Source organism: Apostichopus japonicus, chromosome 6 (assembly GCF_037975245.1).
Source record: "Apostichopus japonicus isolate 1M-3 chromosome 6, ASM3797524v1, whole genome shotgun sequence".
In the NCBI taxonomy this organism is placed as follows: Eukaryota; Metazoa; Echinodermata; class Holothuroidea; order Aspidochirotida; family Stichopodidae; genus Apostichopus; species Apostichopus japonicus.
The window spans coordinates 2,164,720-2,184,710 of NC_092566.1; the positions used below are offsets into that span (position 1 = coordinate 2,164,720).

The following is a 19,991-nucleotide window of genomic DNA, read 5'->3' on the forward strand; positions in this document are numbered from 1 at the left end:
GTGCCACATGTAAACATTCCCTGAGGGACATCACATAGGCTGTACATCCACTGAGGGACATCACATAGTCTGTACATCCACTGAGGGACATCACATAGGCTGTACATCAACTGAGGGACATCACATAGGGTGTGCATCCACTGAGGGACATCACATAGTCTGTACATCCACTGAGGGACATCACATAGGCTGTACATCAACTGAGGGACATCACATAGGCTGTACATCCACTGACGGACATCACATGGGGTATACATACCCTGAGGGACATCACATAAGGTGTACATCCCGAGGGACATCACATAGGCTGTACATTCACTGAGGGACATCACATAGGCTGTACATCCCCTGAGGGTCATCACATAGGCTGTACATCCACTGAGGGACATCACATAGGCTGTACATCCACTGAGTTACATCACATAGGCTGTACATCCACTGAGGGACATCACATAGGCTGTACATCCCCTGAGGGACATCACATAGGCTGTACATCCACTGAGGGACATCACATAGGCTGTACGTCCACTGAGGGACATCACATAGGCTGTACATCCCCTGAGGGACGTCACATAGGCTGTACATCCACAGAGGGACATCACATAGGCTGTACATCCACTGAGGGACATCACATAGGCTGTACATCCACTGAGGGACATCACATAGGGTGTACATACCCTGAGAGAAATCACATAGGGTGTCCATCCCCTGAGGGACATCACAGGGTGTACATCCCCTGAGAGACATTCCCTGAGGGACATCACATAATGTGCACATCCCCTGAGGGACATCACATAGGGTGTACATCCCCTGAGAGAAATCACATAGGGTTTACATGCCATGAGGGACATCACATAATGTGCACATCCCCTGAGGGACATCACATAGGGTGTAGCCCCAAACTGTCACACACAGCTGTATTTACAAGTCACTGTGTAGGTGACCATTCATACACCTTGGTGTGGACAGGCAATTGAGAATAACTGCTTTGCCCAAGAACTCAACGTAATGATCTGGCCAGGACTCAAAATGTGGTCCATTTGTCTTCACTGTTGACCACAGTACTCTCCAACTTTCAATCTCAGATACAGAGATTAAAAGCTTCTGTTGATAGTATTGTTTGTGTCATATCATTAATGACTAAATCCAAATTAATGAAAACTTCTTGGCCCTACTACATAACCAATTATGTGACACCCCAACCTGTTAGAAATGTTGCTTATAATATCAAATCAAGTTATTAGACTGTCTTCCCACTCCGATCTTTTACAGATTTGCCAAACGCCCTTGGAAGGCCAGAAGTTCTATGCCAAGAATGGCCGACCAGTCTGCCAATCTCATGCATATTAATACTGACCTACAGCAACCGAAATGAATACTCTCAACTGAACGAAAGAGAACTTTTGCCGTTAGAATGATCTTCTTTTTCTTTTCTTTTTTTTTTCCTTACCTTTTCGTCTTCATAGCTGAATAAAGTATGCTCTAGTGGGGTGCAATCGTAGAAAGCATTATTACATCTTAAAAATCATAAAAATCACCAAAATATCAAAAATTTTATTAAAACTTGTGCACTTCTGTACGTTGCATCGCTTTGGCATTTTCTTTGTTTTAACAAAATTTAAAAGAAAAGATACTATTATTTGTTTGCCGTTGTAATAAAGGTAATGATTCTTTTGTTATTAAACTTCACGTTTCAGTGGAGGGTAAGAAGACATCAGTGACTTTGTTTGACAAATGTTTCTCTTCCATTTGACTGTTTTCTTACCATGTTTGTTTACTTAATACTAAAGTAAATAAAAAGTACTTTTAGGAGAGTGGTCACTTATAGTATTATTAATTTTTTTTTGTGTTAATGAACTCATTATTATAGGAATGATATTTTGCTGTTGTGTTTTTTTGTTGTTTTTTTTTTCAATTAATATTTATCACTTAGGCAAACTATCGTATCTAACATATGATGATCTTTAAGCCATGTGATGAAAAATCTTTCCCCAGGAATGAGAGTTGCATTTTGCAATCCCGATTTTCAAATGAGATCTTTGAAAGCAATACAATGGGTGTGTAATTACCAACATGTGTCTATCTTTGTAAAGTAGTCTTGTTAGATAAAATAAAAAAAGAATTCTGAGTGTTACTTTAAATACTTGGATTAAGTTACAAAACTGTACTTTAGGAAGAGAAAAAGATACTTTGGATGTAAAATAAGTTACTGATTTGTTTTGTTTCTAAGAAGAGTTGGTATCATTTCTGCTCTTCATTTCATCTGGCATTATTTAAATAAGTTGCCAGATAAAAGTATTAGATCTATTTAAAGTAATGTAGTGTGCAATTACCAAAGATCTTAATCAATTATTTCAAAATCCAAACAATTAAAGAAGTAGAAAAATACAAACTGATGTGGCTTTTCATTGATTTTAAGTAAAGATAAGTAGCTTTTATAAGAAAAACTTTAAACGAAGAAAATGTTTAATATGGGATAGTGTACGTTTAAATTGTTCAAGGTTAAGTGCTGTTTTTTTTTTTAAGTATATTTTGTGACAGTTAAAATAATAATTAAAAAAATATAGAAATAAATCAATCTGTACTTTGTTGTAATAATTAAAACAAAAGTACTGTTTAAATTGCATTTTTAAGGCCTGTTTTCTTAGGCTGATAATTAAGAGGCAAACTAAAAATTTCTGTTGGTCACTAAAACTGAATAATATTTAAAGCAATAATTGAGTACCCTTTTGTTTTCCTTCAATACAATGACAAATAAAACACAGAAATGATCAATTGTTGAAGACACATGTTTCAGATTAAGAATGTGGTATTGTTTTACTCATTAAATTAATTATCAATTCATAATAACTTTATAATGACGTCAAATCTCTCAGGCAGATTCAAGGAAAAACACCAGTCTTCCTGCTATGAAAAAAAACCTTTGTTTTCTTCATTGTCATATTTTTTATAAAATCTTTCCTTGATTATATTTTGGACAAAATACTTGAAACAGTTTGTAAACAGTTCATTATGTATGATTTTAATGAGCCAAGTTCTTTTTGAAAGAACACAGAAACTTTGTGACTTTATATAGATCTATGACCCATTAGTTATACATGTGATCTTTAGCTGTATTTTGTTAGGTCATTTTTTTTTAAAAGTTTTACTCTAGTAATTTCTTCTTGTGCAAGTGTTCACTTTGTGTCCATTGTGCCTTAAAAAAATCTATTGTCTTCCAATTAATCTGTAGGCAGTTCTGATACTCTGTGTCTTGATCTGCAGGGTTCAGTTCTTTTTAACTTATTTTAATTTTTTCCTTCTTTTTTTGGGTGGGGGGGGGTGGTCTTTCTCTTGTCTTGTCTTTTTGTTTTTTGTTTGTTGTAGTTTGGGAAGGGAGGAATATTTGAGAGTACTTTTTCTCTGGATTCTTTGCAGTGTTTGGTCTGCCAAAGTTGCTACCTGGTCGGCATTCTATTTTATCTTAATACTAAAATTAAGCTCCAAAATTGTTTTTTTTTGCGTATCACTGCTGCAATCTTGTAGATGCACATCAAATATGTCTCTATTTTTGGGGGGAATTTTCTTTTCTTTTTTCTTGTTCATTGTTTTTGTATTTAGATTTATGAACTTCTGGAAGGATTCAGTGTGTAACATTTTGGACTTGCTAAGCATTTCATGGTTGGGAAATACAAAAAATATTGAAATAAGCAAGCCTTCTGATTGTGTACTGTTCTTTTTTTATTGCCTCATTATGTCTTACTAGTAAGATGTGCAGAAGCTGGTTATGTTCCAACACTATTTTGTGTTAATTGTTTGATCGCTTGCGATGATCTTTTCACATTGTTGCTTGAAGAGAAAAAAAAGAGAAAAAAACTAAACCAATGAATTAGCAATTGGAAATGTCCACACTGAATCCGCATATGCTCGGCTTTGTCTCCAGATGCATATTCAGAAAGGAGTTTATGGTCAATGATCATTCAGCAAGCAAGGTTAACAAAATAAGTCGAATGGTCCTAATAATTTCTAAGCAATGAGTCAAATAACAATGAAATTAAAAAATGTCTGGATTTCTGTATTAACCGCTGAGTTTACTGTAGAGAAATGAGGATATTTTCAGTTGGAAAATTATCCATGAAGTATTTCGTTATGGAGACTTTAGCATAAGAAATTAAATGCTTTCATTTTCCAAGGTACATGGCTCAGGATTGTAACTAAACAGTATCGTAGCTATCTCCTGGATCTGGGAGAAGTCTGTTCCTTACCCCACCCCCCCCCCCATCCCATCATCCTTCTGCCCTTCACTTCTATTCCCACTTAGCATGAATGTGAAGACATGTAGAGGCAGTGGAAGCACCTGAATATCTAGGGGAAGGGGGAAGGAGTACAGGTGGACGGCATGCGGACATAGGCAAGCATTTTGAAAGTGCAAATATGCACCTGAAATAAGTGCTCATCACGGGCAAATGTAGGGAGAAGAGGGATTCAGTTCTCTGTGCGTTTTACTGGAGCTGATTAGCATGGGCAACTGGAGGGTTGAGGAGCATCATGATAGGGAAATATGCCCCTCCCCCTCCCCTCCATGTCCTCTCCCCCTTGGTGCCGCCAGTTAATGGAGTGGCATTTTATTCAGAGAGATTGTTCTCGGTATCATATTTGTTGTTTGTAATAGTTATTTGGTCCAGCATTTGAAACTTGCACTGTGTTGGTCCGGAAACTGACTGCATTGTAAAACGATAACCTAATGTAAACACACTTCATGTCTTGTTACGCTGCGATGCTCGGTTTTAATTTTGTGTTGCCAAAAAAAACTTAATTGTTTTCATAAAGTCTCTTCACGGTATGTTGCGATGACAGACAAACCGACATTTTATAGTCAAAAGAAGAAAAAATAAGGTAGATTATAATCCTTAAAATACGATAGAAATGCTTTTCTTTGATTTGGAATGTATGTCTGAAACAATACATGGAAGCAACGAATCACAATACATGTATAAAGTCCACACAGCAGTATTTGATTCGACTCTTCGTAGAGGCGGCAATCAAAGTACGTTGTGCTCATCTACAGTTGCATAATAACAAGGGTTGGGGGTAAATGTCTAATGTTTGAGATGTGCAATTGAATAATTGATTAGATTTGATTCTTGCACATACTAAAGGAAAACGCAAACACTTACTTCATTTTAGTAATGTGAGAGAAATGACCAAACAGCCGCACCACAGTAGTGTTTATTGCTCTTGGTTAATCGGAGCACGTTATGTGACGTGAACGCGCGCGCACTGTATGAGGAAACTCGCGTAACCAAACTCGGCGATGCAACCGCCATTTGTGTTGATGGAAGGTTTGATCGGGGAGGGATGGATGAGGACTGGGGAAGGGAGGTAAATTTACTTTCATTGAAAGTTGTTTGCCTCGACAAATCAGAAATTGAACTTGATAAACATAAGACAAATTGGTTTCAGATACTCTTTCATAGGTAAACCACTGTCATGCTCCAAAATGGCGACATGGAAAGCCTATGCGTTCAGTTATCGTAAGATTCAACCTCATCTCGAAAGAGTTTGCAGCCTCCCCTTCCCCTACATGCCTGACGAGAGGAGAATGGGGTTAATTAGGGGTTGGGAAACTGCGCTTTCACAATATATATAAGGAAAAAATGAAGACTTTAAAATGGGACCCGGGGATATGATTGTCCCCAAATCCCGACCTGGTTTTAACGGCTTCCATGATTTGATAGTTGAATTATGCGTTGGGTTGCATGAGAATGACTAAGGGTGAAGTGAAGGTAGATTTTCATGTATTGCGTCAGGGACATACTGCAAATCTTTATAATTTTGTATGCATCAGAGTAGTTCATGATGCGAATTAAAAATTACATTGATTATTTTCTATTTCTCTTTAAGGTTAAGTTGAAACGTGGCATTTAAAGTTAATTTATGTGTACAAGCATTTTGTTGGTTATAATTCACATGCAGCAGAAAGCACATATGCGTTGTATTTTTTTTCTTTTTTATTGTTTTCTTTACTTTTTGTTACGGCTCATTACCCAGGAGTGGATCCAGAATATTACAAACTAGAGGATGTTTGGCTTGGATTAGCCGCCTTCCCATGTCTGGTGGTCTCTCTGGGGGCGTCCATCTCTGAAAACAATATTATACTAGTGCTAATTGTTTACGTCTGAATTTTTGTGTGAGATTGACAAGGGGACGGGTGTACACCCAACCTAACCCCGGGATGCGCTACGATGGCAACGTACCTCTGATAGGTTGTGTTTTTGTCTAAAAATGATCACTGAATACATGTAAGGACGAGGCAGGAAAGTAGGCGGACCGTACTACTATGTGTTAGTGCTTGAACCCGTTCATTTACATTGTACTAGAGAATCAATAAATCATGGAACGCCGTAGAGGATTTAAATTGTTGTAATTGTTATATATTACCGTTCTCTGCATTTTTTCAATCAACTTTTTTTTTGGGGGGGGAGGGGGGCTCATAGTATGGGAGGGGTTCCTTTTGTGAAAGTGTAAGCTGACCCGTAAGGCCGAGTTAAATTGGCTAAACGACTCCTATACGAAAGGCTTCCGATGCGAAAATAAAGGGAGTTAATTGCAATTTATCCATGGCTGATTCTTCCATCAATAACTACAGGCCCGTACTCAGGCATTTTTTTTTATGGGGTTGGTTCGTTTACTGAAGATGTGGGCAATTGCATTGAAGAAGGTTCCAGGCCGGTCGGTTTTTCTTCTCTTCCCTTCCCTTCCTTTCCTTCCATTGTTGCTACATTAAATCGATTTAACTTCGCAGCATTAATTCTCGAGTTTTGCCCCCCCCCCAAAACAAAAACTGTGACATACCATAGAAGTCTACATCAATTTTGACATTATGGCCGACTGGATAAAGGCGGTGGCATTTGAAGCAATGGGCCTAGCAATCGGGAGGTTCGATTCCCGGCCTGGTCATTGTAAGGTGGGTTTTTCATCCAAAAGCAATCTATACGTTTTTCCCCATCTGAAATGACTTTCTAAATTGAAAAGATTCCAAATTTGAGTTAAAATGTTGAATTGGAAGCCACCCGACGTGTAAGTTGTAATCCATAACATTGTGGTCGCTAAAGCGTCGTAAAATATAACTGCTGATTATTATGATATATATATATATTATTATATATCTACTCAAGATCCGTTTAAATGCGGGAGTCGGCTTCAACGACGCACGTGCCGCACGACCCTCTCTGATACTTTGGTTCGCCCTTGGCCCTTCCATAAAGGTGATCATTTCCCTACCTAAATTAGTCGAATGAAAGTTTGAATATCATTCCGACCCCGCCCCCACCATGTAACCCATGCGGACCTCACTGGTATCACGTGGTTTCGCCTGAGGTATGTATGTGTGTATGAATGTGTGTATGTATGTATTTAAGATCCTCCCTGCAAGCAGGAACTCGCCAATAAGCCTCATTGGCTTACCAAGGCCGCAAGCTGACCAAAGCCAGTCTCTTATAGACTCATATCTAACGTCCATGATTTGGAATTGTCAACAAGTCTGTAACTGGACGACATATACAATAATATTGGAGTGACTCGAGTGACTTGGAGTGACTCGAGTGCGTCCTTCATAAAAAAAAGCCTATCAACACTTACCGTACAGAATCCCGCTTGTGTTAAAGTATACATTCAGTGGACACGTCTTCATAAATGATGAAAAACGGTCGAATAAGTTTTTGCGAGCTCACCCTTTCCCTTCCTCTGTCTAACATCGCGTTCCCCTCCCATACCACCCCCCCCCCCACCTCCGGATACTCCCTAACAACACTCAACACAGTACACACATGCGTGCATAAGTATATGTTGCAATCCGTTTCTTTTGTGTTAGCTCGCATTGTCAGGTAGCTAGTTTTCATGGCCAGTCATTTCTGTTAAACAACTGTGTTTGTTTTATTATCGATAGTGCCCGACAAGGGCGAATCGATTCATAATATCATTGAATAGGTGACTTTAAAATGACGCACACCATATGTCACGGTTCAACAATTTTTGGTAAATATCAGCATTTTAGATAATAGACGGTACTGAATTTCTGGCTGTGATGTAAAATTTGATGACAACGGTATATTGCTGTAAGTTTTATCAGTACCTCACTCTCAGTTGATATCTGGTCTTTTTGCGTTACTGGCGAGGATCAATCGTCAGTCCAAGTCTATTTCGTAAAGTAACTCGCAACCGAAGTAAAGAGGTATGTTATCCTTTATTGGTTTATGAGATGGGTTAAGTTCTAAGCAATTGAAGATCTGCTTGCGCGACATTTGGAGCCGCCATTTTGCAATCTGTTAGAGATTATACAATGAATCAACACCCCGCTTGCATGAACCGTTGTATGCATAGGCCTATGGATAAATAAAAGCAATATTATAAGCGCTTATATACATCTTACATTAATAAGTGTAGTAGTTTAAGAAAAATTGTACCTCCATAGTTGAAATGCTATCTTTATAGTTCTTTGTAAGTTTCATGATTAATGCTATAAAAGTCGATACCCCCAGTAACAAACGACGCGGATCTGAGACATGTGTGGCGGGGCACAGGGGTGGTGGGGGAGGAGGTAAGGGGGAGGGCGATTGAATATCAGTCGGTAGAAAATAATGCCGGTTATAGAGATCATCTGACGTTCCCACAAACGCTATACTCGCTAAAATTGACAAAATTCGACAAATAAATATTTGGATGTTAATAATGAAACAGATCAATTAAAACTCCTGCATATGCTTGGAAATTTAAAGGATTAAGGAAGAATGTCAAATACGGGGGCGGGGGGGGGGGGGTTACGTCTGACTACCGAATTAAAGAAAAAGTGACTCGGGGGTGCTTGGATTGGTGCGATTAGACCGTACTTTAAGGATCTGCTGCACAACATATCCTGGGAAGGAACTACTGGGGCAAAAATATTTTAAGATTTAAAACGTTATAGTTGTGTGTTTTGAAAGTAAGACTCTTTAACATCACGTATGTTCAAATAATGGTTGGCATTGTCAACCAAATACTTTTCGTGCACGAAGCCCGCTTAGCCATTGTTAATTTAGCACTTCTGCGAATAAATTAGGCTCGCAAAGCCTACCATTATTAATAGACCTACCCGCTGTCACGACAATGACTACGAAATAATATGTCGTTCGATATCTTGTATATTTGTATTTGTATATTTATTTGTTTTATCACAATTTACAATGTGACGGGAAGTCGCCTATAAAGCCTGCAAGGCTTAACAAAGTAGGAGACCCCCCCCCCCCCAAAAAAAACAATCTTTATAATAATCTTAATCATAAACATACACAAGAATAAATCCATTAATAGTGAGAAATAATTTCATTTTGTAGATTCCTTTTGAATGAAGAGTAAGAATGCTTATTCTTAACATTATCCTGACGATTATTCCTCGTTTTTATAGCACGAATACGATGGCTTAAAGAACCCATAGTACTTCCAGGCGCGTAGCCAAGGGGGGGGGGGGGGCGAAGGGGGCAGCCGCCCCCCCCCTTGAGCATAATTTTAAAACATTTTTTTAATGTTTTTATGATATCGCTAGTGTTTTCAAAAGAGAAAATGCTAAGATGCAACTTACAAGGCCTGGGAAGTGCCATTTCCAGCGATCTGGGAGGCATTTTCAGCCAAAATTTTCTTGTACGCTTCGCGCCAACCATGGTGGCGCTACGCTTAGATAGTTTGCAATGCCGAATCTACAGTTTCGCCCCTCCCTTGGCAAATTCCTGGCTACGCGCCTGAGGTACTTCGATGGGACTAAACCTGTGCGTTATTACAATGGCGTGTTTGATGGTTGTGGATTAGTCTATTACTATTAATAAAATCTTGAAAAGCCTCGGGTAGCAATCCATTCTATGCTTTATATGCAAATGTTGCTAGCTGGACTCTTATAATATCATTTAGTTTTAATCAATTTAATCTTTTGAATAATGGGCGAGTATATGATCACGTGGTGCAGCCTGTGAAATATGGCGGATAGCTCTCTTCCGTTTCCAAACAATTTAGATGATAAAATCAAAACTGTTATCATGAAATGAAGTTCTTTTATTCCCCATTTACTATCTTCCAGCTTTCTTAGCTGCAACACCGACGTTTCACTGTATTCATACACGATGAAGTTACTAACTACGTTGTTGGTCATTTTTACCCTTCTGGCGGGCCATGTTGTCGACAGCCAAAACTGTGCAGGAACACCTTGCCTCTGTCAGCGGCGTAGCGATTCTATGGTTACTGTTATTGACTGTAGTAACCTAGGATTGACGGAGATTCCAGACTTCCAAGAAATATTTTCTGGTATACTTGAGCTTTTGGACTTTTCTGGAAACGAACTGGTTACGTTTGATACAAGCAAACTGGGTTTCAATTTCATAGGTGTGAGCGGAATAGATCTAATTGATTTAAGCAATAACCGGTTAACGTCAATAGTGACCGGTTTCGCAATCCCTAACGTTAGTCCATCCTATGACAAATTGAATATTTCCGGAAATAATTTTGATGCTTTCCCATCCAAGGCAATCCCACTTGAGTTTGCAAGGGTTGATCTGGTTATCGACATATCGAACAATCAACTGACGTCACTTGATAGTCATTTTATCGCCGACAATACAAATTTAGGGATTCCAACTCTAACATTTATTGCTAGAAATAATTTAATCGAGACAGTTCACATAATGGCATTTGCAAATGCTGGTATTAATGAACTCCTCCTCGACTTGAGAGATAACAAATTGACCAACATTTCTCAGGAGTTTTATTTCCCAATCTCCACAAATCGAGAGTTCAACCTGTCTGGTAACCCATGGAATTGTGATTGTAATTTCCGCTGGATTCTTCAATCTGACTACAAAGAGATTTCACAGCGAGCGCCCCCTCTTTGTGATAATCCTGCACCATTGCGTAACAAGGAGCTTTTTGACCTTCGACCTGATGACTTCGTGTGTTTTCCGGTACCAACAACTGAAGCTAAAGATTTGGTTATTACCAAAGGTGACAATACTGTATCGTGTCCGGCCACAGCGGATCCCGAAAGTACCCTTGGTATCACTTGGCAGCTCGACTTGAGTTGCTATGACAATAAGAAACCGCTTAGCATAATCGCAAACTCGAAAGTAGCCACTCTTAAAGACGTCACTTTTTTCCCTGAATCAAATATTACTTGCACAGCGAGTAATCACGCTGGTTCCATTAATATTCCCCTGACAGTGGTCAACTCTGAAGATGTAGGTCACTTCCCTGAAGGTGGCAACGAAAGTGATGCTGGTGTCAGCGGTGGGTTTGTGTTTCTAATCATTTTGGTGATCTTGTCAATACTCCTTTGTTTGCTTACTGGAGCCTACTATTTTTATCTTAAACAGAATCTTGAATGTTAGGATAATTCAAGAAATGGAGATTATTCTGACTAGTAATTCAGCAAAGGCTTTATCAGTTATCCTTTTGAAATCTGTTCAAGTACCTCAGCACAAAGGATCGGGTCAAAACTCACAATTCGGTTAAACAAGAAAGTAAAGAAAAATATCGTTTTGATGAAATTGACCTGATAATGGTGGAAACAAATATCATTAACATGTTGTTATGAAGATGGAACTAGGGTATGTGTTTTGGGTTTGTGTTTCAACAGAAAATATAAATATATTTCATTTTGCTAGATGGTAATATGGTGCATTGGAAAACTGAAAAACAAACTATGGAGCCCGTGTGATGTAACCTTTTAACTTTCCATTGTGTTATGTAACAATTAAAAATATGCTTGATCAAGTTTAGCGACACTTTTCAAGTTTTCTTAAATCGTTATACGTTGTAGATTTTACCACACTAATGTGTAAGCAATATGCAAAGTGTTCATTATTTAATATTTTTAATAGGAAAGCGCAACAAATTAGTAGTTTAGTTTTTTATTTTATAGAAATCGCTGCAAAAACGTATTTGTATTCACTGCATTTTTAAAGCTTTTTTATCTTCTAATGTATAAAGGAGTGAATGGTAGTGTTAAAACGTTAGATAAAGTTAATCAGAATGGTATATATAATATAATTAACTACATTTTTTGCGGTAATAAGTGTTTCCTGTGATGTTACCAGCCAACCTCGTTCCCTCCTATAGATTATACAATGGGCTGATGAGCTAAGAGTCCCGGGACCCCAATATCAAGAGACACCCAAGGCCAAGAAGCCCTCAAGGTCACGTGCCTCTGTGAACATTTCCAGGCAAGATACACCAACATTCGGGTTGTGCCGACAAAATGTTATAAAGGTGTCTGTGGGGTTCAGAAGGTGTTGAACTGACACCCCCCCCCCCTCACCCCTCTCCACCTCCATATCGAAGTTTCTGCTTGGTCCCTCTCCTCCAAAAACGAGATAATGAAATAACTCATTTATTCCAGGCTATATATCTGTATTTAATCTGGTTACCTCATAGACTGATGTAAGGTTTATGAAGGTCTGTACATATTTATGAAGGAGACGATTTATATATATCCATTATCCCGATGGCCTCATTTTTATTCCTAGGACGAATAAGGGTGTCACGTTTTTCAGGAATTTACAAATTCGTTTGAAATCAGAGTTAGGGTTTAGAAAGTGGGTTAGGGATCCAGTTTCCTTGAAATGAAGGATTGTCGTTCATAATCTGGTGTCAAAACTAGGAAAAAAGATTCAGAACATGTTTTTTTGAAAAAGCGTCACATGTTTGGAATCCAGGGATTTGATTGGCCGATGCCCACGTTCGTCCTGGGGAAAAAAATACGCATCCCAATGCATGCTTAGGAGACACACATATCACAGCTAGAAGTATATAGAGTATAGGCTAGGCCTATATTTTACATGCATGGTATACTGTAGTTAGGCTAGATTATTATTAACTGGTTTTTTATTCTGTTAAGGTGCTGATATTATAGAATTTATTATATACAACTAAACCATGTACAAAATATTTTCGGTGTGCTTTCTTTTCTGTGTGAACGAAATAGTCACATTGTTGATGACAAAATCAATTAAATATTTTCTATCGAAATTAAGGAGTACTTAACCCATGACGTCAATCTTGTGAAGTCAACGTTTTTCTTCGTGAGTATATTATTCAAGACTTTCAAACACCTTGAAGAGAAATTGAACAAGTTTGAGGTGGGTAAAATGTTAAATGAAATTGTTAATTAATAACAATCAGCAGTTAAATTTACGACGCTAAAGCGATCACAAATGTGGGGGAAGCCCACAAAGGCCTATGGATTACAATTTACAAGTCGGGTGGCTTCCAATTCAGCATGTTTAACTCAAATATGGAATCTTTTCAATTCAAAAATGCATTTCAGATGGGTAAAACCGTAGATTGCTCTTGGATGCAAAACTCGCTCTACTATGACCCGGCCGGGTATCGAGCCCGGAACCTCCCGATTGCTAAGCCTCGTTGCTTCATATGCCACCGCCTTGATCCACTCGGCCACAGCACCGGCATGTGTTGTGAGTTAGAGGCGTGTAGGAGAGTATTATTTCCCAGTATACTCAGGCTTCAGCAATTTAAGATATTTCAGGTTCTCTTATAACAACAAATATCAGAAAGATGCATTACTATAACTTTGGGGGTAGTAGTTAAATGCACCCTTTATCCCCTGCTTGAACGCATACCCCTTCCCTATTACTGGGGGGAGGGGTAGATGGTGATATAAGTCACATGACAGTGTAGGACGTGTATCAATGGGTTTAATATTCAGTCCGTGGGGTCATCATTGCTAGAACGCATTCCCCTTCCCTATTATTGGGAGGGGTAGATGGTGATATAAGTCACATGACAGTGTAGGACGTGTATCAATGGGTTTAATATTCAGTCCGTGAGGTCATCATTACTAATCTTTATGTCACTCCGTTCTTTTGTTATTTTTTGTCTTTTTGGAAAACGGGTGGATGCGTGGAGGGAGAATAAATCGTATTTTACCGTGGGGAAATTCGCACATTTTTCCATTGATGTCTGTTTTTTTTTTGGGAGTATGTTTTCTTCAGGAATTACCACTCCTTTCAGAGGTGAAGTGAAAGGGTTAGAAGAGTCGGGTTAGTGTGCATGCTGTTTGCGCTGGTTCAATGATGCACTATATGAAATATGAACATTTACGCAATAAATAACACATATCGACAGTAAGAATAATGAAATCTTATAAGATTTCATCCCAATGACGTCACTCTAGGTGATACATTTAGTAAATGGCTATGCGAACTAAATTACTAAAAATTAAATTGTGATTCAATAAAGCCTAGTATACTGCGTTGAGTAGACATGTGTACATATAAAGAAAAACTCACATCAAACACATGGAAATGGGGTTAGAAAAACAGAGTGCCTTCAAGTTTGATTTCAGACTGTGCATTGGACGTATCAGCTCTGATTTAGCATCCTTAGGGACAGAATATTGCCAAAATATGCAAATGAGTTAATTACTTGACCGTCGTTGTTGTTGAATGTTGAGACATAAAGAGCGTGAGAGAGAAAATATGTCAACAGATCTCAAGTGAGAGACGAACGTAAGACTCAGCTATATTTGATATAAATATTAATATCAAATCATTCATTTATAATGAAAGCACGATCATACAACAGTTAACCTTCAATATTATTAGTCGACGATAATTAATCATGTAACTACCTTGCCGAATAAGCAATCTATAAAATATACATAAAACTTCAATCCCCAGCAAACTGTGTCGTCAAACTGTTAATAGAAACAGAGGGCGCATTTATCATTAACAACAAGAGAAAACTTAGGCTATCGCCAAATAATCTGAATCTCATATTATAACTGCAAAACCTTTTTGAATATAGAACGATTCTTACACAAGAAACCGACGAAGTTGTAGATAATGTGGTGGCTAAAGTTAGTCAGTTTTGCCAGTTTTTATTATTTTAAGATTAATATGCTTGTCATTTGATTTTTTTTATCTTCCTGGAAGTCGCGTGAGTGACTTTTCTGTTATCGTAGGAATTCTAAGAGATAAACATAATTCCATGGGTTTGCATTGTCGGCGATTAAATTATTATCAAGTGACGTCACTCTGTTGATTGTTCGATATATCGATAACCTGAATCAACCCTTGGAAACTGAAGTGGGATTGCCTTGGATGGGGAAGCATCAACATTATAACCGGAAATATTCAATATGTCATAGGATGGACTAACGTTAGGGATTGAGAAACCGTTCACTATTAAAGTTAACCAGTTATTGCTTAAATCAATTAGATATATTCTGCTCGCACCAATTAAATTGTAACCCAGTTTGCTTGTATTAAACGTAACTAGTTCGTTTCCAGAAAAGTCCAAAAGCTTAAGAAATACCAGACAATAGATCTTGAAAGTCTAGAATTTCCATCAATCCTCGGTTAGTATACTGCACTCAATAACAGACCCCATAGAACCGCTTCGCTGACAGACAAACATTTATTCTCAGTTAAATAGTGCAATGATCTTTGTGGATGTTTGAAGCCTTTCGACTCGTCCAAACCGATTGCATTATATCTTGCTATTTTATTGTTTCATGAATTCGAACACTTAAGCAGTCAAATTATTGGTTTAATGACCTGGCAAAAGAAGTGACTAATAATTCTTCAACGATGTTCCACAGAATCGTGGTTATTTCAACCACGATTGAAAAGAGGGCTAGGTTGCGAATATCAGCTATATGTTAATACGTTAGACCTAAAGTAATTATTGAAGCATATATAGCTAAGCGTTGATATTTGTTTTCCTTTTAACTTTTTTTCAGACTCTAAGAATCTTTCTATCGTTACTATACGGTATTCTAGCAATATAAACTATACAGCTTCTGTCTAAGCGACGATGGGATTGAGTGTAGCTGTAAAAACGCCACCATCCGCTAAGGCATGGGCGGCGATCCGTACTTCCGAGTGGGGGGGATATGACCTTGTTGACTATCTAAGCGTAGCGCCACCATGAGTTGGCGCGAAGCGTACAAGAAAATTTTGGGATTTACAAACCCTCTAGATGGCCGGAAACGGCACTTCCCGAGGTTTCCAAGCGGCATATACCCAACTTTAAAATAGGGATATCATGTCCGAAATATCTCATAATCAGGATCCAAAATACTTTTTTTTTTTAATTTCGGGTGTTATTTTGGGAAAATTGCCCCTGTCAATCTTGTTTCAGGCGCTACGTTAGAATGTTCGAGAGCTCTTTTATATTATTCGATGAAGAAAATGGCCTCATGCAGGCTATTATAGGCCTATACACATGCAATACACAATTACACATAGTTACATTCCTAGGTACCGATTAATAGGGCATCCAGGTGAAACGTGTATTAAGCATTACCCTTGTAACATGAGATTCTCAGCTGTTCGAGGGAACATGTAGGCATACTATAGTGTAGGCCTACTATAGGGCCTATATGAATACTATGAGGGTGCATATATGTACTATATCAATACCGTGGGCGCAATAATACATTTTGTTGTTATAGGGCCAATGAAGCTCACAGTCAACTATTCTTGCTTTATAAAGACGGTTTATTTGAAAAGATCGCACAGCGTTTATGGTAGGCGAGAAATGAAGCTAAAAAGAGCCGTACATTCACGATGATACATAAATGTAGGCATGAAAAAAATTCTTATCCCTGGCATTTGGTGGGGGGATATGGTGTATTACATCCCCTCCACCCATTTTCATGGGGGATATATCCCCCCCTTCCCCCCCCCCCCCAGGATCGCCGCCCATGCGCTAAGGCAGCAATATGAGACATATATATCTTGTACTTCTGGCCTAGGATCTTCTAATCTCTGTAGTAGGTTGATTTCCGAACAATTGCATCTATGAGCAAATACTTCAAACAGTGGTCATAAAGTATATGTTATTATGAACTGTACATTGTTTGGATACTTGATGGAATGATAATAAAAAAAAAAATAATAAATAAAAAAAAATACTTCAAACAGATTCATGAATAGTTCAGTCAAGTAAAGTAATTATTGAAACATTACCACATCTTCACAGCAATCCCACTTCTGACACCATGGATGATAACATACCAAACAAACAAATGTCTACATCATATTTGACTATCTTTGAAAATAATTCGCATTTACTAGTATAGTAGAAACAATTTGCACAAACTAAGAGTGAAATTTATGTTAACTGAGTGTGAACAGATTTGAGACCTTCTATAAAAGTTGGCTTAGGTTTCCAACTTGCAGCCGTGTTGCATGTTTGTCTTAGAAGTGTGAGCATATTGAAGTAACCGAAGACGTGGGCATATACCTATAACTAGCAGCCCATCGAAGTTTCATGCGCCTTTCTTGAGTACAAATTCAAAATGTTAAGTATGTTACAATTCTTCTTCTTTTTTTCAAGTCGAAATAGTCTTCTTTATCTAAAATATATTATTATTACGAGAAAAATCATCACTTTTCACACATGAATAACAATTATAAAACCAGATGAAGATATATATATATGTCATAGACCAATATGAAGGCATGAGACCTGCTAAAACGTCTTACATATAGCTCGGCTTTGAGTTGTCAGCCATATTTAGGCCTATCTGAAAAAGTTTGTTTACGTTGAAATTATCTAAGCTGCATAGCCCTATTTGTAACGCGCCATCAAAGTTACATGCGATTCATTCAAAACAACTTAAGATGCGTTGTTTATAGCATTCTACATTACGTATTGTTTACATCTCAAAAAATGTGGGTTTTGTTTGTTTGTTTTTACTTCATCCAAAAATGGTCACGGTGAAACAGCAGCACTTGACGTTAGTCTACACCAACAACACATTAAAAGCGGAACATATATACGTCATAGGTTCATTTGCATATAAGATATATAGACTGATCTCGTCATCGGGGTATTTGCCAACTTATTGCAAGCAGATTGGTTTCAGTTTGTAGTTTGGTGGGATTCAGTTCCTACTGCAGACTGCTTCAATGTGATTCATGGTGGCTTATTATAGCTATGAAACGGAACAGGTTATTAAAGTACTGGTCGGACAAAAGTTGTTAAATCAAAGGGGGATTACTTGTGTCACGTTCCTTCTTTCGTGTTCGAAAAGGCAGTTCCTAGTTGATTACATTCAAGTACCCTTTCATATATGATCTTCAATTTGGCCTTCGCTGTTATATGGATACATTACACCAGAGGGGAGCGGCACGGGGAGGGGGGGGGGGTAACTTTAACTATTAAGCACTGAAAGATACACGATTATGGACGATCAGTCTCACTTTATATTTTATCTTAATTGTCTTACCTTTTGGAACCATCTATACCAGGGTTGTCCAACCTTTTGCAGAGGAGGGCCACATGGAATGATTATGATGAAGGAGGGGCCGCATGAACCCTACGCTCGATTTTTTGCCCGAAGCCCAAGGCAACAAAATGTGAGCACTGCGCGCGGAGCGCACTGATTTATTTTCCTTCCTGATAAAACATGAATAAAGTCCAGCCGCCCCCCCCTCCCCTCCGCTGAGAGAGTGTCACGCAAACTGCCCTGTATGCATTTTTTTGGGACCCAGAAGGTTCGAATGATTGATTATATAGCTTAAACTTGTTATCAATAGGTCTGCTCACTAAAATTTCGCACCGTAGAGCATCTCTGGCGGGCCGGACGCAACCCTGCGGGGGGCCGTACTGTGGCCCGCGGGCCGTAGGTTGGACAACCCTGATCTATACAATGCTTATGGTAACCTGTAACACAAAATAATTGTATCTTTGTGCTATAGGTCTTTAGAGGATTGATAAGGAAGTAAACTGACTGTAGCGCATATATAGGTACAAATGCTTTCTGTATGGCGGGTATCCAAATTATATTATTACAAGCCTTTCTGCGTTGGCAGGCAATGATTGGGGGGGGGGGGGGGTGGAGGGGGCAGGTAACATGGAGAGTGACTGGCTTTAATTGCGAATGGGAAGGAACCCGCCTTTCGCTCTACCATCACCTTGGGAAAACTCGTCTGATTTCGGACTAACATTGATATCATAAGTGCCTTTCATCTATCATAAGTGCCTTTCATATTTCATTTGATATCATAAGTGCCCGGTGCCTTTCAATCCTAAGGTCCCGAGTTCGAGTCACTTCAATTAAGATTAATGTATGTCGCCCAGTTACAGCCTGAGTTGTTGACAATTGAAAATTCATAATCATGCACGTTAAATATGAATCTAAGAGACTGACTTCGGTCAGCTTGCGGCTTTGATAAGCCAGTGAGGCTTCTTCGCGGTACACGTCTATTTGTACTCATACTCGTATATACGCAATTTAAATATCATAGTCTAGACATGAAGTATTCATACATAGGCCTTTGTTCTCGCACCAGTTTCTCATACCAAGTGGAATTCCAGTTGTACTCGTTGTTACTCATACTGGTGTCAGTGGCGTAGCCAGCATTCCATTGTTAGGGGACAAGATTTTTCTTAAGGGGGCAATGGCCGTGATGGTTGACAGTCGGAATTACCAAGAAATTATTGGCGCTTATTCTGTAGGACAATATTGATCAACGGTCTCCGTATGTGGGTATGATGAAGGCCCAAAATGTGTAATATCTCGGTCTGATTACCAAGTTCTGACCTTATATGAAGTATGAACATGAGCCCTGAGGTAGGAATACTTGTGATTAGAACTCGAAACATGTAAAAGAAGTATTTTTAATACATCACTGGATTTCATTTGGGGGGGGGGGGCAAGACTGTAGCACAAAGCAAATTTGGGGGAATTGCCCCCCCCCCTGGCCCCCCTCTGGCTACGCCACTGACTGGTGTACTCTCATTGACGATCTGCTCCTCCGCACTGGTACTTGTTTGACATGAACACAAACAACAGACATACAAACACAATACATAAAAGTGTGTACCAGACTAGTGAGTGTAGATATATATTGTGCAAGAAGTCTCCACTTGGCGTGTGGGTTTTCCCCGCCGGTGTCACTTAAAACACCCTCTTGGTATACCAGACTAAACCACTTACACTTCGCTTTGACATTTAAAAAAAA

General features: G+C 38.7%; 2 protein-coding genes across 6 annotated transcripts in view; both read left to right on the forward strand.

Annotated features, from left to right (window-relative positions):
* LOC139968644 (PDZ and LIM domain protein 7-like) overlaps positions 1-6,391 on the forward strand; it is a 66,642-nt gene extending 60,251 nt beyond the window's left edge. For all 5 annotated transcript variants that reach the window (XM_071972863.1, XM_071972868.1, XM_071972865.1 and 2 more), the window contains one exon: positions 1,273-6,391. In XM_071972863.1, coding sequence (XP_071828964.1) covers positions 1,273-1,350 — 78 coding nt within the window. In that variant the 3' untranslated portion in view covers positions 1,351-6,391. The remainder of the gene's footprint in view (positions 1-1,272) is intronic.
* A 1,646-nt stretch (positions 6,392-8,037) lies between these two features.
* Positions 8,038-12,942, forward strand: LOC139968651 (uncharacterized). Its single transcript, XM_071972900.1, has 2 exons — positions 8,038-8,212; positions 10,085-12,942. Exon 2 carries the CDS (start codon positions 10,128-10,130, stop codon positions 11,382-11,384), a length of 1,257 nt encoding a protein of 418 aa, XP_071829001.1. The 5' UTR covers positions 8,038-8,212; positions 10,085-10,127; the 3' UTR covers positions 11,385-12,942.
* The last annotated feature ends 7,049 nt before the right edge of the window (positions 12,943-19,991 follow it).